The 22099-nt window shown below is 43.4% G+C and overlaps 1 protein-coding gene across 49 annotated transcripts in view; it reads left to right on the forward strand.

The window, feature by feature from the left end:
* The window catches only part of ntng2b (netrin g2b), a 62440-nt gene that overhangs the window by 23449 nt on the left and 16892 nt on the right, over window positions 1-22099 (forward strand). For 2 of the 49 annotated variants that reach the window (XM_030065626.1, XM_030065629.1), the window contains exons 4-8: window positions 8920-9092; window positions 16163-16192; window positions 17139-19043; window positions 19164-19211; window positions 19254-19601. In XM_030065626.1, coding sequence (XP_029921486.1) covers window positions 8920-9092; window positions 16163-16192; window positions 17139-19043; window positions 19164-19211; window positions 19254-19601 — 2504 coding nt within the window. The other 47 variants (XM_030065665.1, XM_030065668.1, XM_030065631.1 and 44 more) reach the window with 47 other exon arrangements.

A 22099-nucleotide genomic window follows, 5' to 3' on the forward strand; every position in this document is an offset into this window, starting at 1 on the left:
GAAAACCCCTTTTGCTCTTGAGCACTGGCACGTTTTCCCTCATAAATGAAAGATGCGATCGGCGCTTGATGTGTGGCGAGCAGAACGTACGAGCCGCCGCTCATATATATGTTCACGGTCAAAAGGGGGAATCTTGAGCCGTCACAAGGATGTATGGCCGCCGTGTCTTCAGTCTGTCATCACATGTGTCCCCTCCCATCCCGCGCAGACTCCACCCCTGAGAGCGATCTGCCTCAGAGACAGCCACGGCTCAGAAACAGATCACTTTTTAAATCATTCATGAGCACTCACTGGAAAAGAAAGGCATGCAGAAAGCCGAGGGACCACAATGAGGAATGTGTCATTGTTCTTCACTTCCGCGATGATTTATGACACAATGGTTGTAACTGATTTGATAATCACTGTTTATTTCCCCTCAGAAGAGAGGAAAGTTAAAGTCAGCAATTTTGCCTCTTTTCTTTTATTCCCCCTCTTTTGTTTCACAGATGCACTTCTTTTTTTCTCCACCCCCTCTTCAATAGGTTTCTCTTTCTCCCCAACCCTCCACTCCCCTCCCTCGTCCTCCTCCCATAAATATCCTTTTAAATTCACAAATACAATAAAAAATTCTCCCCAGTAGCGCCTGCACTGTGCCTTACCCAGCATCTGGTGAGAGGGGAATCTCTTGATACCACAAGCGTGCTTTAAAGCTGAAAAGCATGCTGGGAATTGAAAGTGGGAGAATATGAGGTGGAGGGAGGGTGTCCTTGGAAAGACGGTTTGTTCTCAGTCAGCCACTTTAATTAGCATAGCATTATTACGAGCTTGGTGTGTTCAAAAACACACGGGCATCTTTATTGTGGGACTTGTCATCACTAACCACTCATCAATAGGAGACTGATGCAAGAACAGATGCAGAGGATAACAGGCTCTGCGAAAACAACAGGACACATATTGTACATCGACGGCATTAATAAGGTGCCTGCGCATGAATTATATTGTGATCAATGCATTTTGAGTCACTATGCACCACGAGTCATTTGCTGCAACGACCCATAAGCACATCCTAACTCACTGCAACAAAATTATACAGCCATCCTAGTGATTTTTCATGTTGAGCATCATATTTACAAAGTATCTATATACTTCATGTTTCTGCTAATCTTTTTCCCGAAGCAAGCAGTCATATTTTAGAACGATATCATTGTTCCTACCTTTTTATTCGGCCATTAGTTTCCATTCATTCCACTATGATATGAAGATGAACTTTTGGAGACTTTTGTTAAGTTGTTAAGTTAAGTTAAGTTAAGTTTTCCTTTATTAATCACCATTGGGAAATTTGCATTTGACCCATCCCACTTATTAGGAGCAGCTGGCAGCTGTTGTGCAGCACCCAGTGGACCAACTCCAGTTCTATACCAGTGCCTTGGTCAATGGGACTACAAACATTAACCTAGCAGACATGTTTCTGATGAAGGGCGAAACTGGGGCACCTGGAGGAAACCCACATAAACATTGGGAGAACATGCAAACTCCACACAGAAAGGCCCTGTCCTAAACTTTTTTCACACCAGTATCCCATCCCCGTAATAAAGTCGTCCACATTAGTTTTCCTAAAAGCAGCAGCACTGCTGTGTTTTGAGGACTTGAAACATTTCCTTTACACAACCAATTATCATTTCTGTGGGTTATGAATGTTGACGACTGTCAGCCGCAGAAGCAAAACATTATAAGGTGGGTGTTGCAACTAAAAATTCTAATTTGAAAGTTGAGGGATTTTGATTCTATGTGGTGAAATCTTTATTCTTCTGCAAAATGGTTTGCTGCAACGTAAAATGTGGGTACATCTTAGTAAACGGACCACACTGTCAAAATCACTGGTATGACCCTTTAAACATGAGAATTATTATATTATATCTGAACGTAAATCACAAACAAATCCAACTTCTGCAACACCATTAGTTCATTTAAATATGAGATTATTTAGCAAAATATCTTAATTACTGAACGAGCAGAGCACTTTCTGCTCAGAGCGCTGGTAAACACTGTCCTTTCTATCTTTTTTTTATAAAGACCCCCAAGTTTTAGTCCTTGTACTAATTGTCTTGCTAACTGCACTGGTGTGTTTTGAAGCTCTCCCCTCCCTCTTTCCCCTTCTCCTCCTCTGTTCCTCTCTTCTCACCTCCTCTCCTCTCCTCTTCTGGCCTGGAGCTCGGGTAGCTCTCTTCTTGCTATGACTAATGATGTTCTCTCAGTCTCAAGGTTTTAGCAGGATAATTATATTAACCCCTGTCCTCTGGCTGATCCCAGCTCAGCTCCCCTTCCCCAGGCATCCTCCCCTCCACGGTCTCAATGGAATTATCCACTAATACACACACATGGGCATACAGGCACGCACGTTATGGTTGCACACAAATATGCATGTATGTGCATGTTGGTGTGTGTGTTTCAGTCCATGCATGTCCAAAACATGCATGTTTGCACGACTTTGAGAGACTTTTCATGAATGGGCAAATAAGTTGCAGAGAAGAAAAATTAGAGGAAGCGTGTAAATGTGTTTGTGTGAGAAATTGTGTGCACGGGTGAAGGCCTGCGGGTCTGTGAATATGCCGGCTTGCAAATTTATAATACCATGTCTTAACACGTTAGAGGTTCAAAACTGCATCTCATAAGTTCACGGGCCGGGCATATTGTCTCAAAGGGAAGGCCCAAATATCTGCAGTGTATCCTGCAAGTTCCCCACTCCTACACACACACACACACACAAACATAGTCACAAACCCAAACAGGCTTCAGCCCCGCAGGCAGAAAGATCTCTACGAGGCTGATAATGCCACCCTGGGGGGTCTGGGGACCCTGCAGGGGGCCGAACAACAAGAAGGCCTCTGTCATTCCAGAGTTTCTGTCTCTTCATCATTTTTTCATTCTGTCCATTCTTTCCCCTCTCTTCTTCTTTCGGTACTCGTACTTGTATCTCAAGTAAAAGGAGCTGCTCTAGGAGCTGCCCCCCTCCCTTTCGATTCACGCCTAATTTCCTCTCTCCGTAGGTGTTGTACTCATCTGTAGTGTTGATTAAAACACATTCAGCAGCGGTAAGGACTCTGGAGGGAAGGCGTAGTGTAATATCCAGCACAGTCTCATAGTGATCCGAGGGTGATCAAGCCTGGCTAGAATGAGTGGGCTGATGAGAGCGGCCGGACTCGCAGTGGAAGGTGCCTTAAGATGCAGTGGCATGCTCAAAGAAGAATGGTGTCAGCTATACTGTCGTAGCATGAATATTACAATGCTGGCTTACAGGGGCTCAAATCACCACCCACCATGCACCAAATGCCAGTAAATTCATCTCTGGCAGATAAATGAACCAGGGTCACCCATTACGCTGTCAAATCACTTTTTGAGGCAGGCACCATTTGAATTCCTTGGTTATGTCTTTGTGTTTAGCTTGTTCTCCAACTTTGTTGCGCTTAATCATGATTTACAAACCTGGTCCACTGCTCAGGTGAGGGAGCAAGTTTTATTTTAACACACTGCACCTGATTCTGCACATAAAATAGCACTGAGACAGGTTGGCATGCAGTATTTCTATGAAAAATGTCTATTAATTACCTCTACCCTTTGTAAGGTCAGCAGAAAAGTTAATTTCAGACATTGCTGGCATGTGATACACAGCTTGACTGTTTAAATATATAGTGCTTCCTCTCTCTCTGTTTCTGTTGTTCACACACACACACACAGACACACACACACACACGCACACACATACACACACAATTTTTGCTGCTCCTGCATGCATGAGAATAGTCTTAGCTCTTGAGTGGGGAACAGGCTGTGCCCAGGCTCCATTATTTAGTTATTTAGTCCTGTGCATACATACTTTAGAGAGCAGGTATCTCAAAATGGGCCTGATTCTGCCTCGGCCTCTCTACGCGACTATCCCGGCCCAGACAGCCAGCAAGCTAGCTGCTGCTTGGGCTGAGCACTAGCAAGGCATGCACGCAATGGCCATTTACTGTATCCTGTGTAAATAATTTACTCAGGTACGCTCAAGCACACACATATTCTCGCATCCCTTTTCTCTCTCTCTCAGTCTCTCTCTCTCTCCCTCTCTCTCTCTCTCTATTTAACTGTCTGTCTCTTTCAATGAGCACACTGACAGATTGTTCAAACGTCCATGCGCATAATCACAGACGGAAAGACACACTCTTTAACTCAGCACATACAGTGCTTATATAATGAGTCATCCCACATACACACAGGGGAGGTCACTAAGGCCCATATATAGCACCAAGGCACACGCACATACAGAAACACACACGGGGCATAGATTGCAAAGGCAATCAAGGTCATTTCAGCGTTTTGAATAATTTAAGATGTGTTGTTGCTGGACATTTTGATCCCTTTTTCTCCGAGGCCAAAAACGTTCAGTGACCCCTCAACATTGAAACTGTTTAGTGAGTGCATGTGTTTGTGTGTTATTTTGAAGAGAATGGAGAGACTTAGCCAAAACACGCAGTCCCTTAGGCCTGTCCCCGGCTCCCTTAGATGTTCCAGTAGAAAGTGTTTTCTCTCTGCGATGGCTTTTGGGATATGTCCAAAAAGATTGCAGAAGTGTGAGAGACAGAAAGAAAGTGAGAAAAACGGAAGGAGGGAGGCGGGAGGGAGAATTGATGCAGGAATTTTATCTAAAACATTTGTGGCCTTTCGCTGTCAACATCTCTCATTAGGCAACAATGACAGATAACGTGCATGGGTGGGATGATTTGTTTGAAAATGTCACCAATATGGTACAGTGTCATTATTAATTGAGAGAGTGGGAGAGGTGGATAGAAATGTGTGAAGGAAATATTGTGTTTATGAATAGGCCCACTCTAATTTGTAGTCAGCAGATCATTGGAGGGGAGGTCGGTTATAGATTACCTGTTTAGCCTCGAGAGACAGAAAGAGCATACATGTGAGAGAAAAGAAAGAGGGAGAGAGCGAGAGGATGGAGGGAGGAAAAAGGTGAAGCGAGGTGGGGAGAGGGAACATTTGAAGAGACTCATACGCTCCCCCGCTCCGGGAGGCTGCACTCGAAGAAAATCGATCCTCTTCCCTCAGAGAAAGAAATTTATGAAGCTGGAACATAAACGCAGTCATGTCCAATTAGCTCCTCTGAATTTACGAGGCGAAGGGGGAAGGAAGTGGGAGGGGACATGGTGATAAAGACTTCAGGAGAAGCCAATAAGGCGTGCTGCTGATCAATGATCCGGCTTCACGCTGCTCCCACTTCGTGCTAGGTCGCTTTGCGCTGCGCCGGGGCTGCACTGTGTGGGTCTGTGGTGTTTTGGTGAGTTTAGGGCTTCCTGCTTGCTGCCCTTGTCTATGCTACACCGCTCTATGTTGCTTTATAATACTTTTTAATTCATGTTTTAATTTATGCACACACCCTACATTTGGATGCATTGGGCCTAAGGATGGATGAGGAAAAAACAACGACTTCAGTCACAAAACTATTATTAACCATAGACACGGTCCAGTTTGATCACGCCTTGCGTTTGTGTCACACATTAGCTCTGTTTTGTCTTTAAAGTTTCTTCCTCTTAAAAAAATCATTGATGCGCATCGCCCCACAGGCTCAGGCTCTACTATTACTCCAGCAAGTTGTGTAGCTGGCTGTGCATTTGTGGTAACACTTCTGGGAGTGTTTGAAGCTGTGGCATCAAGGGAAAGGAGTTGTTGCAAGTACTGAGTGGGTCTTCTCAGTGACGGCTGATCGAACAGAGAGAACAGGAGGGAGATCTCCTGCTGGGTCAGAGCTGCATCAATGCGGACTGTCATCGCAGGTTAGAACACGTCAATGCGGACCCTCCTCCTCCTCCTCTTCCTCCTCCTCCTCCTCCTCCCGGTCTTACCCCTGTAGTCAGAGAGGCAGGCAGATTGTCAGTGCTTTGACACAACTGCCCCACTCTTCACTGTACTAAATGGCAAACCCCCACATCCTCCTTCTCCCATTTTCTCCTCGGCCCACTCTCACATCAAGCTCATCTCCACAGCCCAATTTACCCAGTGCACTCTTCAATGAGCACTGGTGCATTGGGCAATAGCAAAAGAGCTAAAGGGGTAAGCCTGTGCAGATGGAGCAAAAGGGATTGGAAGGAAGAGAGATAGAGGGTGAAGTGGGAAATCAGATGGAGAAAGTAAAAGGAAGAGTGGGCAAAACTATTTGGTAGATTCAGAAGTCACTTCAGTCCCCTTGTCACTGATGACAAGGGGATTGAGGAGGACTAGAATGGAAAGATGGAATCCTGGAGCAAACGGGAAGAAATACAGTGGGAGGAGACTGCAAAACAGAAAATAAGGGAGAGGGAGTGATAGTTGTGTCCCTGGAGAGGAGGAGAGGAATAGGCGTTGACTACAGTAAAGAGACAGATAAAGCCCCATTAACTGCTGCTTCCAGCTGCTTTCTCAGTCTTTGCCACCACATGACTCCCCCTTGATGTTTGTTTATCTTTCTTCTTATTTATTCCCCTAATTGCTGCATCTCTGCTGTCTAAAACAGGCATTCCTCCTATCATTAAATATACTGGGCCAACTCTACTTCACAGAGACAGGCTGCAGGAAGAATGGACAAAAAGAGACACTCGTCCAGACAGCTGCACATGTTTGGACAGAGCTACAGACAGACCGACAATCACTGTATCTATTGGGTACACAGATAATTGGCTGGCTGCACAAGCGAACATAGTGTGAATATTGCATGTACATATGTGAGGGATGCATGTATGCTATCACTCACAATCACAAATTAATTCATGCATGTTCTTACAAGGCTAAAGAGTGGAAGCAGTAAACTACGGGGTAAGGTCATGCCAGCAGACTGATAAACAGATGAACTGACCCATGATCAGAACTGCTAATTAATACACCAGCTTGTGTTTGGGGCTTCAAATGGAGACTGGAATGCATTTGCATCCCTTAGTCTCAATGTTTCTACACTCACTTTCTTGCCCCGCTTCCTCTTGCCCTTCTTTGTATTTTTTAACACCCTTCTTTTCTCCACTCCTCTCTCTCAAAGTAAATAGACAGAGTTGTCATGGATCCAGCTGTCCTGTCTTAACTCTCCTCAGCTAAGAGCTGTTACTCCTACTTTGATGACTTTGCAGTGAAGGCAGACATCTTGCACATTAACATATGATTGTGCCCATGTATTATTTGTGTGTGGAGGGACTAAAGAGAGGGAAAGGGAGAAATCCCAGTGCAAGCTGTCATCCAAAAGAGAGAGAGAGAGAGAGAGAGAGAGAGAGAGAGAGAGAAAGAGAACCAGCACTTGAAAAGTCTGAGTGTCACATCAGTCATGCGGAAGGAGTGCAAGGCTAGAAGTGCTCTGGTCTTTCTGGGCTGCTCCGTGTGGCAGCAGTCAGAAAAGCAGGTCAAGGGGATGGAGAGTCCACAAAGAGTTTTTGACCTGCAAAACAGTGCAGCTCTAAATATTGCCTAATCACCGGATTAATTTAACAATTCAGCAACAGACGTCTTCCACAAAGTTGAATCCACTGAAAATACAAACTCTGAAGAGTCAAGAGGGAGTGATATTTCGTCAAGATAAATGTATGGATCCAGATACACCTCTAGTCATGCAATGTCAGGGTAGGTAAGTTTTCCTGATAACATACCTCTAATTGACTAGAAGAGAGGCCATTTCCTCTAGTACAGGGTAGCCATTAAGGCTGCAAAACACAAACTGCACCGCGGCATACCTAGAAAATCACTCCAGTCTTCAATATTGATTTTAAACTACAAGTTCTAGATCCTGCACTCAGCTCTGTTTCCACTTTATAGATGAGATTTATCGCTAGAGATGAGGGAAATGAGAAGCAGTGATATGTTCTCTGCTGTCAGTCACTCAAAGCTGGCATTAGTCACCGTGCCTCCCTCTGTGTCTCTGATCTGTTTTCTGTCATTGCCTTTCGCAGACAAATGCATCGCAATCACACAAAACAGAAACACACACACACACACACACACACACACACACACAAACTCACACCTGTCTTGCACGCACATCCACTCTTTCTTTCCCACACGCACTATTTCCTCCATGAAAAAGAGATGTTCAATTTCGCTAAGCGGACAGCTTGTGTCCTTCAGAAAGCTTCCAGGAAACAAGGCCTTGTCGGTGGATGGATTCTCTCTGGCACGTCCTGTCAACTTGCCCAGGTGATCAGAGAGCAGAGTAGGTAATTTATAGGACTGCGAACAACAGTGATACAAGGCACATCTGATTGTGATTGACTTTCTTCATCCTCTGCGTGGCTTACGAAAATGCATTTTTTGTAAGTTGCTGTCATTATCATTCTGTATGTAAAGTATGCTTAATGTTTTGAAACTGCCGTTGAGGTTGACAGGACAACAGCAGAAACCGAAAACTAGTGAGAAAGCACAGATGACTGTGAGGAAGGAAGATTGAGGTAGTCATTTCACCGGCATACAGGGCCATTCTTTGAATATTTGATGCAGATGGATAGCTGTTCACTCCAGTGGAACAAACTGGATTGGAGTCCAGTCGCTCATCTGGAAAAGGCTGTAATTTAAAGCCATAGCTGCCGAGTGTCCCTAAGATCCTCATTTCCTTCTCATCATAGCTTCTACCTCTGTATCAGCCCACCTGGGCCCTGCCCACTGCTGATGTTGTGCATGTACACACACGTCTGCACTTGTGCATACATATGCGCGCACACACCCACCCACACACACACACACACACACACACACACTTGCTTTTTGTCCCCATAAGAGAGGCAAGTCCCCACAATACGACTGTATAAACAGATTTATGTCCCCACAACATTAGTAATACCTGGTACACACACGCTCGCACACACACACACACACAAACACACACACACACACACACACACAGCTCTATTAACTATGTTGTTTGTCTGTTCTCTTTTTTCCAAGGTGTAAGTGTAACCTCCATGCCTCCCAGTGCCTGCTGCAGGATGGGAACCTCCAGTGCCAGTGTGAACACAACACTACAGGCCAGGACTGCCAGCGCTGTAAGAAGGGCTTCAAAGCCAAGTCCTGGAAGGCTGGCTCCTACCTGCCAACACCCAATGGATCCCCGAACACCTGTATGTACCAAAAACACGTTTATCTGCTCTTACTGTGCCATCCAACTCATAAAATCACCTCACATATTTGGATAAAATACTGCTGACTCCCCACATATACTTTGACTGTAGAGGTCAGACAAAGTTGTTTTACTTTAAAATAGGAATGCCATTGATTTAAGCTCCATATAGAATACATTTTAATAATGTTCAGTATTAGACCTGCACACTGCAGACAAACTATGACTTTATTAATGATCACCGTACAGTAGCGACTGCCTTGTGTTGCCAGTATTAGGAATTTGCACCAGAATTGATCTTTGATAGCAAATTCCCCATACAGGGTAACAGGAGCTGCTTGGGCTCTAAACCTGTCTTGTCGCATGTTGTGTGAGTCTGTGATCCATTACCTGGAAGACATTAGATAATAGGGAGTGGACTAACAACCATACTGACCTATTATATAAAATCCAATGTGAATTTGAGAAAACTTATGCAGGAGACAGATTTTTTGAAAATCCACTATTTCTTTTGACCTTCTGTCCACATGAAAAGACGTTTTTGGATGTTTTTTTGGGTGATTCTTTGAAAGAGCTGTTTTATTTTTGTCATTTGGACCGGTGAAAATGAAACAATTTGAAAACATGATCTCACAAGTGCAACCTTGCTGCGCATGCTCACAGCAGGATGCTGATCTCACACAGGTGCAACTTTGATCATGCGGTTATTTTCAACAACCATTATTCATCCATGACTTTTAGGAAGAGCTCAACCTCCTCCTCTGTCCATATAAAGATCTCACCTTGTTTTTTTTATTATTTCACTTTAATACCCATACAGTTTTGGACATTAATAAGATGGTTTAAATAAATGGATAAGTAAAGTTGTCATAAAAATCTGTCTCTGTGTGGACATGGCCTTAGCCTGCGAGGATCTAAACACAAAGAAAACAACAATTTTGAGAGGGCCATGGGCAGAGACAGAAACAACACCCAGATTATCCATGTGAAATGAGGGCAAATGGAGGAGCTCGCTGAGAGATGTCAGAGTGCACAGGGAAGCTGATGTTGCCAGCGACCACCACCAGATAACAGAGGCCAAAAACTGAGGCTGAAAAAAAATAGGCCCACCACCCAAAGGAACACCAGTCTTTGATGTCAGTATGCTAAAAGACCCAAACATGAAGGAGCACTTCATATAACAAGTTGGAAATAAATACCAAGTTCTCTCAAGTAACACTAAAAAAGATGAGGAGATGAATGGCAGATGAATTGACAAACACTGGGCAAATCTGCAATGAAAGTGAAAAAAAAAATCAGAGAGAATTATTCAGTAGTAAAACATGGAGGGTCAGGTGAGGAAAGGAGGAATCTTAGAAAGGAAATAAATGACACCAAATTGCTAAGGATGAAACATAGACTAGGAGCTCAGTATAGAAAAACCAGAACACACCTGAAAAGGCCACAGATAAGAGAACCTGAAAAAACAGCTGTAAGAAGCATTAGCAAATATTCTACAAAATCACAAACCTGATATGTGGAAAAAAAAAAAAAGTTTAGAACTCGTAACAAATCTGAGGATATCTTCTTACCACAAAAAGAAAACAACAAAAAGAACAGGAAGAAAAGTGCATAGAACACTTCAAAGAGGTACTCAACATTTTTCATCAACACTACAACAACTAGTATATTTTAGATAATCTGGCCTTGCAGAAGTGTAGGACTTTGAACTGTATTAAGCTCGGGTGTGCACATGTGGACATAAAAGTCAATCTATCTAGAGCACGGCCTCCACAGGTATCTCAAATGTTAGTTCTACTGCCCAGTTTGCCTTAATTTTATCCAGTGTCACATTTCTAAGGGACATAATGATAATGAGCCACTGATAATAAGTCACTAAACTTTGGAAGACCAAGCTTTTGCCAGTGTGAAAAGGGAGAGGTCAGTTTAGCAGGGGGAAGGAATGATTGTTACAAATTGGACCTTGGATAGAAAAATCTGTTAGATGGCAGTTTTGTCTAAACTGAGACCATAGTTTTAATGTAGAAGATATAATAAGGTAGGTGGCGTATTATGAGGGAGAAAGGGGTAACTTAGCTGTGACTAATGCTGGGAGAGATGTTGTTGGGCAGTAATTTGTTTCTGAAAGTGGACAATCCTATGGATGTTTGTGGCCCAATAGGAATTCCTTAGGTTTGTAAGGCCTAATCCCCCCCCTCCTGTGTCGCTGGAGAAATTCCTTGCGTATTCTGGGATGTTTTCCTCCCCACAAGAAGGATAAGATCAGCTTGTCCATAGATTTAAAAAAAAAAAAAAAAAGGACCATATTTCACCAATTAATCACCGGGCTGCAAATAGCTGCCTGGTTCTTTTAAACCGGCTGGGGTCTGCACCCATTTTGCGTATTAAATGCCCACCCGAATAACCGCCGTGGCAATTATTTGCATTATATTGAGGTAAACCCAAAATAAGGCTATTCACCTTATTTTTGCAGAAGTAAACAGTTAGCTGCACAATAACTGTGCGGCACTTACGTTTTCTGTCAAAATAAGAGAGCTTGCTAACGTTAGAAAAAAGGGTATACCGTAATCTTAAATCGACCGACTAACTCTTATTTTGACAGAAAACGGAAGTGTCAGAGGGAACGACTCGCAGCGTGAGTGGTTTGCACTATGTTTGTATTTACAGATATGTTTACCTTATGCCTTACCGTAATTTTGTACTAAAAAATATGATGGACAGTAACTGTCATCACAATAATGGCCTGGTGCATGTCTGTGTAAAAATACATAAAGGCCTGCAGTGAATAGCCGCCTGGTTCTTTTAAACACCTGGGGTCCAAGTTGATTTTGCGTATTAAACGCCCGGGATATTAATTGGTGAAATACGGTAGGAAAACATTGAAACAAATATAGAAACTTGGTAAAATATTCATGTTTATGCAGTTGATTCTACCTGCCAGAGACAAATGAAAGTATTCCATCTTTAGAAATAAAGTTTGATTCTGCCAGTCAGCAGTGTAACATTCACACTTTGAAAGGATCACCTTATACCCCAAGAAGGTACCAAAGCTACGTAGTTTCCACTACATGCTGGACAGTTGTCACAGGGTTAGTATGCTGGGGACCTAGTCTTTGAATAACCTGAAAGAGTGGCCAGGATCTAAGAGTTATATGCTGTTTTTCCATTGGCACTTTGCTGCATTGATTTGTGTTTCCATTACCAGTTTAAATGTGCCAAGCTATTTTAAGCCATGCCCAAGGTAGGGCCAAAGCATGCCAGACTTGCCCTCTAGTGGTCTGCAGCATCATCAGAGGGCTTCTTCACCAATGACACCAAGCACCTGGCAGATATTGGTGAAAGACTGGCAACCTAAGATGAAACCTTTCTGATCTGTTGAAATGATTTCTGTCATGATATTGTCCAATCTAGAGGCAATAAGTCTGGCCAAAATTTGAACTTCTGAGTTTGACAGTAAGATAGGCCTATATGAACAACATTCCAGTGGGTCTTTACCACGCTTATGTAAAAGCGTAATGGATGCCTCAATAAAGGTTTGAAGCAAGGCCCTGTGTATTTTGACAATTTAAATGCAGACCTCTTCAAAAATACTGGTCCAGGACTGGCTGCCATATCCTCTATCAACTGTTTGCTGACATCTGGGTGGAAAGGAAGATACCATTAGATTGGACAAAAGACATAATTATGAAAGAAGGCACACTACCTCACTGTAACAACTGGAGAGGCATTACACTTCTGTCTGTTCCCAACAAAAACAAAATCTTTGTACACTGAATGTCGCCAGCGATACATAAAGGACTTTGAAATGAACAAGTAGGCTTCAGAAAAGGCAGAGCGTGCACAGACCAGCTCTTCGCTCTTAGGAACATCATCAAGCAATGTAGTGGGTGACAATGACAACACTACATTATTGACTCCCAGAGGCCTTTTGACAGCATCTGCCATGATCGCCTCTGGAAGATCTTAAAAGTACACTATATAGACAAAAGTATTGATGCAACTACATTACACCCGCAGGAGCTTTTAAAATATCCTATTCTAGATCCATTAGCATTAATATGGACTTGGTCCTCTTTGCAGCTAGAACAGCTTCCACTCATCTGGGAAGGCTTTCTACAAGACTTTGGAGGGTGTCTATGGGAATTTTTGCCCGTTCATCCAGAGGATAATTTGTGAGGTCAGACACTGATGTTGGACAAGAGGGCCCGGCTCACAATCTCTGTTCAAGTTCATCTCAAAGGTGTTGGATTGATTGAAGTCAGGGCTCTGTGCAGGCCAGTTAAGTTCTTCCACACCAAACTCACCCAACCATGCCTTTATGGACCGTGCTTTGTACACTGGGGCACAGTCATGCTGGAACAGAAAAGGGCCTTCCCCAAACTGTTCCTGCAAAGTTAGAAGCAGAGAATTGTCCAAAATGTCTTGGTGAGCTGAAGCATTAAGATTTCCCTTCACTGGAACAAAGGGGCAGAGGCCAACCCCAGAAAAACAAGTCCATTGCATTATCCCTCCTCCACCAAACTTTACAGTTGACACAGTGCAGTCAGGAAGGGAACATTCTAGTGGCATTCGCCAAACCCAGACTCGTCCATCAGACCACCAGATAGAGAAGCATGATCCGCCACTCCACAGAACACCACATGCCACCACTGGACTCCAGAGTCCAGTGGTGGCATTCTTTACACCACTCCATCTGACACTTGGCATTGTGCTTGGTGAAGTAAGGCTTGCATGCAGCTGCTTGGCCATGGAAACCCATGCCATGAAGCTCCCGGCGCACAGTTTTTGTGCTGATGTTAATGCCAGAGCAGGTTTTGAGCTCTGCAATTCAAGCAATGTACTGCAGTACCATGCTTGAATTCATTGAGCTCTTTAGAATTAGCCATTCCCTTACAAATGTTTGTATAGGCTGATTGTATGGTTAGGTGCTTGATTTTATACACCTGGTGCAATGGGCCTAAACAAAATGCTTAAATTCAGTGATTAAGAGGTGTGTTCCAGTACTTTTGTCCATATAGTGTATCCACCACTTGTATATTGAACATCATCCAGCAGTTGTACATTTACTTTTCCTGCACTGTAAGATCAAACAAAACTACCTTTCCAGTAGTCTGGAGTCCACCAGGGATGTGTAAAGTCATTATTATTCAGCATCACCATAGGCCGGGTCATGCAGAGAACAGCAAGGGAATCTGGCAGGAGGAATGTGATGAACCCTCTATTCCCCCCCTTGTGGACTTTGTCAGTGATCTAGCCATCCTCTCTCATACACACTTCCACTTACAGGAAGAAAAAAGCGGGACTCAAGTCTTTTGGGGACCAAGACAGGCTGAAAATAAACTGCCAATCAGCATCGACACACTAAAAGTAATAAGACTAAATGAAAATGTCAAAACACCCTCAACTTCACATGTCAAGGCAGCACCATTTCCCATAAAGGAGGTACCAGCCAAGCCAAGATATTCACAACAGGATAAACAGACCACATGTAGCATTCACATGACTAAAACAAATCTGGAAATCCAGCCAATTCAACTCCAAAACAAAACTGTGTTTACCAATGCTGCATAATGTCAACAAAACTATATGGAGCAGAATTCTGGAAGACAACAGAACAGGGCATTTATAAACTATCTGCTATACATCATGCCTACGAAAAACTGTGTCTTTCTTTAGCTCAGACATCATATCCAAAAAAAAAAAAAAAACTTCTCAGAATATCTTAGCAATAAGAAATATATATGATACTAAAGGGACGCCAGTGGACCCTTAGTATGGCCTTTAGGGGATGAATGACTAAGTGATAAATTACTGAGAATTCTGTAAAACCAATATAAACTCTGCCTGATGACAACAACTGTCAGTATGTTATGTTATTGTTATCTAGACCCTTACTCTTTACTGTAATGACCCAGATCTTTTTGGGGATCCATAAGGTTTATTTTAATCTTTAGGCTAATGTGCAGGATTGTGTCATAACATGAAATTTTGTTGCTGTCATTGTAAAAAGCAGTTACTATGTTGCAATAAAGTTACTTATGGAACAGTAAATTTAGAATATTTTCTGTGCCTGCTGGACCATACTGGTGTATTAAAGAAAGAAAAGAAAGACTGATTTGAGATAATGTCCTCTATAATCCTCCTGTAAATGCATAGGGATCCCTTTAGTTGACATTCAAACATACACAATGAAAAACAGGATCAATCAAGGGATTTGAGAAGTTGAAAAGAAAGGAGATAAGAAATGAAGTGAGGAGATAAGAGGAAATGATAGAGAGGCTGAGCTCTCTGAGTTGTCTTCACCTCAGCGCAGAGAGCAGATCAGAGCTGTGTAATGTAGTGGGAGTGCGTGGGGGGAAATCCTCTTGGAGAATGTAGCCAGCTAGCTAGCTATGATAAAATAATTATCTAGGGCAGCCCCTCCCTACTTTTCTTCTTCCAAACAAACACACAGACACACTCACATGCACAGACAAAGCACACAGATATGCACACACGTGCACAAACATGCAGGCTGCCAAATGTTTCTTACAGTAGGTCAGGACATGACTCCTCTGTCAATGCCTCTATCATGCCATTGATGCTGAATGTGAATAACAGGAAATTCCACTCGTGGAATTAAAACATTTTAGTTGAATTTCATTTGAAATATGACACAAAGATGGTTATGGCTTAAACTAAGCATTGGGCTCTACACATTCTATTATGCATGCAGATATACACTATAAAGAAAATGTTTGAAAATAGGTTATGCTAGAAATGGGGAAAGTTTAATTTATGCATAACAAACTGGCAACACTATCCCAATGCATGCATATATAATAACTATACCTCATAATGCAAGGGTTTGCAGAGTTGTAACAGGTTAACTGGACAGAGCAAAGGAGGACAAACCCAGTAATTACTTCAGAGCATCGAGAGGTGGTCTAGAAAACATTATTTTGGAGAACAACCCTTAAGCTCTCTCTACCACCTGAGTCTGATGAATGAGGCAGAGTAAAGTCTTTAGGCAAATTGAATGCATAAATAAACAAGTTTTCATCTCCTCTTCCTTTTCTTATTCTCTTTCAGGTGCAATTGCTGGTTCCCCCTCCGGTTCTAGTAAGTAATAATGCAAAGCAAAGCAGAGGAGGTTGTATTCCACTCTTTCTGTCTTATCTCTCCTTCTTGTTTCTTCATTTATTTGAAATTTAAGTTTTAAACTGATACCCTGCCTTCTAAATGTATCCTCCACCCCCCCCCTCTCCTGTGATGTTCAACTGGCTCTCTAGTCACTCATCTCTTCTTCCTGCATTTCCTCTCTCAGTGTTGCAGCTTGGGTCCTGTCTGCTTCATTATTAATAGGCCTCTCTGTCGCCATGTCCTTTCATCACAAGTACACTAACCTGCGCAGGAGGAATTCTTCCACAGTTCTGCCTTTCTTATTTAGACTAAAGACAGTGCTCTAGATGGATGGAAGAAAGATAGGATGAGAGGGACTGAATGGGGTGGGTAAGAATGGATGGTGGATGGAACAGTAAGGGGAAGAAGAGAACTGAGAGAGAGACAAATAGACAGACAGACAGAAAAACAGGCAGACAGACAGAGAGAAACGGGAAAGAAGGATGTGGGAATATGTTAGTGTGTTGTAATGCAGTGTGATTCCGGGTGAGGAGCTTGGGGAGGCAGGAATAAAAGGGAATTTGATTAGGTATTCTCTCTGTGGAGAGGCTCTCAGCCTCCAAGCTGTTAGACAGAAACGATCGGCAAAGTGGCAACATCAACCCTGACAGCACTGGGCTCTCCTCCACATGGCCCAACAGCACTAGGCTGATGCATGGAAAGACTAAGCAATTGGACTGCTCCACAGTGCTTTTATATACACTATTAGATATGCAATTAGATACAGTTGTGTGGTTATTAGGAAATTAGTAGATATGATTTATCAGATGTGAATATGATTTAGCCTGCTAATAGGATAATTAAAGCTTTTATTTTTTCATTGTGAGGCTATTAAATTGTATTTCTATTTGTCAATCCTTTCACCCATATTGTTGACTGGCCACAGGAGCTGATACAGAAGCGCGAGCTGCTAGAAAAGCGGCTAAACGTAAAAAAGCAGAGGCCAAAACTGAAGGTGAAACAAAGGTTGAAGCTAGCAGTGAAACTAAGGCTACAGCTGAAGGTGGAGCAGAGACTAAACCAGAAGAAACAGAGCCTGAGGCTGAAGATAAAAAAGGAGATGAAGCTAAGGGTGAAACACAGGCTGAAACTGACGGTGAAACAGAGGCTGTGGCTAAAGATAAAAAAGGAGATGAAGCTAAAGATGAAACACAGGCTGAAGGTAAAGCAGTGGATGAAGCTGAAGGTGAAACATTAGTTGAAACCAAGGCTGAAACTGAGGGCGAAACTGAGAGTGAAACTGAGGCAGAAACTGAAGGTGAAACAGAATCTGAGACTGGAGGTGAAACCAAAGCTGAAGCTGAAGGTGTAACAGAATCTGGGACTGAAGATGAAACCAAGGCTAAAGCTGAAGGTGAAACAGAATCTGGGACTGAAGATGAAACCAAGGCTGAAGCTGAAGGTGAAACTGAGAGTAAAGCTGAGGCAGAAGCTGAAGGTGAAACAGAATCTGAAACTGAAGGTGAAACCGAGGCTGAAGCTGAAGGGGAAACCAAAGGTGAAGGTGAAATAGAGGCTCAAGCTGAAGGTGAAACTGGTGCTGAAGCTGAAAAAGAAACCAAGGCTGAGGCTGAAGGTGAAACAGAGGCCAAAGCTGAGGGTGAAACCGAGGCCAAGACTGACGGTGAAACAGGGGCCAAGACTGAAGGTGACACAGAGGCCACAGCTAAAGGTGAAACCAAGGCCGAAGGTAGGGGTGAAACCGAGGTGGACGAAGGTGGAACTGAGGTTGAAGCTGAAGGTGAAACAGAGGCTGAAGCTGAAGGTGAAGGTAAGGCCGAAGGTGAAGATGAAACAGCGGCTGAAGCTGAGGTTGAAACAGAGGCTGAGGCTGTAGATGAAGCTGAGTCCAAGGCTGAAGATCAAACAGAGGCAGAAGCTGAAGATGAAACTGAGGCTGAATCTGAAGGTGAAACTGAGGCCGAAGCTAAAAGTGAAACTGATGCTAAGGCTGAAAGTGAAACAGAGGCTGAGGCTGAAGGTGAACCCAAGGATAAAGCTGAGGGTGAAAGTAAGACAGAAACTGAGGGTGAAACAGAGGCCGAAGTTGAAGGTGAAACAGAGGCCGAAGCTGAAGGTGAAACAGAGGCCGAAGCTGAAGGTGAAACTGAGCCAGAAGCTGAGGGTGAAACTGAGGCCAAAGCTGAAGGTGAAACAGAGCCAGAAGCTGAGGGTGAAACTGAGGCTGAAGCTGAAAGTGAAACAGAAGCTGGAGCTGAAAGTGAAACACAGGCCGAAGCTGAAAGTGAAACAGAGGCCAAAGCTGAGGGTGAAACAGAGGCCGAAGCTGAGGGTGAAACAGAGGCCGAAGCTGAAGGTGAAACAGAGGCCGGAGCTGAAAGTGAAACAGAGGCCGGAGCTGAAAGTGAAACACAGGCCGAAGCTGAAAGTGAAACTGAGGCTGAGGCTGAAGGTGAAAGAGAGGCCGAAGCTGAAGGTGAAACTGAGGCCGAGGCTGAAGGTGAAACAGAGGCCGAGGCTGAAGGTGAAACAGAGACAGAAGCTGAAGGAGAAACTGAGGCTGAAGCTGAGGGTGAAACAGAGGACAAAGCTGAAGGTGAAACAGAGGCCGAAGCTGAAGGTGAAACAGAGACAGATGCTGAAGGTGAAACGGAGGCTGAAGCTGAAGGTGAAACAGACGCTGAAGCTGAAACAGAGGCTGAAGCTGAAGGTGAAACAGAGGCTGAACCTGAAGCTGAAAGTGAGGCTGAAGCTGAAGGTGAAATAGAGACAGATGCTGAGGCTGAATCAGAGGACAAAGCTGAAGGTGAAAGTAAGGCTGAAGCTGAAGGTGAAATAGAGACAGATGCTGAGGCTGAATCAGAGGACAAAGCTGAAGGTGAAAGTAAGGCTGAAGCTGAAGGTGAAACAGAGACAGATGCTAAGGCTGAATCAGAGGACAAAGCTGAAGGTGAAACAGAGGCCGAAGCTGAAGGTGAAACAGAGACAGATGCTGAAGGTGAAACGGAGGCTGAAGCTGAAGGTGAAACAGACGCTGAAGCTGAAACAGAGACAAATGCTGAGGCTGAATCAGAGGACAAAGCTGAAGGTGAAAGTAAGGCTGAAGCTGAAGGTGAAACAGAGACAGATGCTGAAGATGAAATGGAGGCCAAAGCTGAAGATGAAACAGAGGCTGAAGCTGAAGGTGAAACAGAGGCCAAAGCTGAAGGTGAAACAAAGGCTGAAGCTGATGGCAAAAGAGAGACAGATGCTGAAGGTGAAGTAGAGGCTGAAGCTGAAGCTGAAACAAAGGGTGAAAAAGAAAGTGCCTCAGTGCCCATCACCCCTGTCTCAGAAGCTGAAAGGTCTGAAGCTGTTCCCCAGAGACCTTCTGGACTCAATCGAAAAGGTGCGGAAAAGTAGATTTGCAGTAGCATAGATGATAGAGGTAGTGTAGATATATGTAGATATATAACTCCGTGTGCATTTGTATGTGTGTGTTGGGGGGTTGTTTGTGTGTGTGTGCATGTGTGTGTGCATTCTTAAAAAACACTGACACGCAGTGTGCTTGTGTCTATGTACACATCATACATAATTCATTGAGCAAGTCGTCGGAGGTCTTAAGATGTACATTCACTGTTGCCCTGGCCGTATATCTCTGGGACATTAATGTCAGATGTGGGTTGTCCCTGCTTGAGAATGTAGGCATTGAGCTATGGACAGTCGGACTTTATTTGTTCTGACTGACTGATTTTAAGCAACCCAGAACGGACGTGAACACATTCTGTCAGCCGCTTGAATGTAAAGTGGTCCTCAAAACCTGCTCGCCTTCATGCTAAATTTAAACCTGCCATCTTGGCAGGCAGCAGCAGACCTCTCATGTTCCACCAGAAAAGCACTTAGGATGTGGGAGGAGCTGGAGTTTCGGCACCGCTGCGATGTCGTCAGACTTTTTTTTTTTTTTTTTTTTTTTTTGGAAGGAAGGAAATCCATTAAGAGCGTTGTTGAACAGCGCAGCACTTTTGTTGTTTGGCTGACATCAGGGGGGAACTCAAAGAATTCACTGATTAACTGTGATTTAGGGGCGGCTGATGGGAGCTTTAATGTTGTATAAATATGGTCAGAGTCCTTTGTAAATTTCTCATAGTCCATAGTTAAGGGCTCAAACTTCACAGAGCATCTATGCTGGACTTTGACTCACTTTTGACAAATGAATATATAATGCATTAAATTTAATAACATACTGACGGCCAGTTGCTCAATAGATTTTTTTTTTTTTTTTTTTTTTACAGATTTTTTTATTTATTTGTTTTAATCATGTTTCCACTACAAGATTACATTTTCATGGAGTTATACTGTATGACTGTCTTTTTATCTAAGGCATTCCCAAAATTTTACAGCATGAGAGAAAATGAGAAATATGGTGTCATCCCAAACTTACAAAAATACGTCATGAATGCCATAACATCTGCATTAACATTCTTCTCCCACTTGTCACCACCACATTAGTCTTGCGCGCGCCCACACACACACACACACACACACACACGCGCGCGCACAGACAGACAGACATACAGAATTTCTGACACTTGTCAGGCATGGAAACTGACACACATAAACACTTAAAGTCCCCCTCCAGTCATTTATTGAGCCCCTAAAAATAATCTCTGTTCATCAATATTACATATTTATAAGTTTTCTTCCATGAAAAAAACATCCCTTTGTGCCTTAAATGTAACTCTAAACCTTGCCCTCATTAAAAAACGCACAGATCTATGAATATGCAGATAGTCCCTGCCCCCTGCCTGCTCACACACCGGCTCATTACCAGAGCTCTGTTCACAGGACAAAGAAGTCCTGCAACAGTTGTGAAATCACATATCATAACATTTTTACGTATCTTACTCTGTCAGTGTTGGTCTGATAAAAATGCGTCTGTGACCCATTTTGGGTTGCGACCCTAAGTTTGGGAAACGCTGATCTAAGGTATAGAAAAGTGTATTTGGCTTGATCCTGACCCTGATGTGAGAGAGCCCTTGTTATCTGTGAGTGTGTGTGTGTGTCTGTTTGTCTCTGCACGTGTGTCTGTGTAGATTTATGTTGGGCATATGGTGCAGCTCAGTGAAACCCATAAATCATCTTCATCCTCTCCTCTTCCTCCTGGGATCTGAGGTCTTAGGTCCCATTCTCACAGAGCAGCAGCCATTGCTGTTTGTTCATGTACACTTGTACACAGACGCACACACACACACACACACACACTCACACACACACACACACTCACACACACGTGCACAACCGTGCACATAAACACACATACACACACGCGCAGGGGTTTTGTACATGCTGGGCATAAAGGTCCTGTGACATTATCGCCTGGATCATATTACAATACTGGCTAACTTTAATCAACTGTATTGAAATCACATTAACATCTTATCATTGCAATTATCATTTCAGTTTGTGTTCTCCTACAGAAAATGTTGAATTTATTTTCTTGGAAGCAGTGTTAAAGTGGTGAGGTTAAATCCCAAATCAGTTTTCTATCCATGTAAATACAGGACATATGAACATATTTATAGTTGTATTATGTTTTCCATCAGTTTGAGGAACAAATTGCATCCATCCCATCTTTTGGTTTTAATTTTGAGGCTATGGTTTTGTTCACATTTGGGATTAATGATAACACCTTGACTGTAGACTGTGTTGCCTGAGCAACTTAGCCTACAAAAGTATGTCAGAATTATGGGCTGGACAGCTTGTTAGAGTAGTTTGTTGTAGTGTGCACTCATCCCTTCCCCTGTTAAGTTCACTGAGCATGCTCAGATGAGGATTAGCGATCTATTGGCGAGAGAGTCTGATCCGCAGAGCCCGCTTAGCCGATTGGTCAGCGGGACAGATGGGTGG

Source organism: Myripristis murdjan, chromosome 12 (assembly GCF_902150065.1).
Source record: "Myripristis murdjan chromosome 12, fMyrMur1.1, whole genome shotgun sequence".
Classification (NCBI taxonomy): domain Eukaryota; kingdom Metazoa; phylum Chordata; class Actinopteri; order Holocentriformes; family Holocentridae; genus Myripristis; species Myripristis murdjan.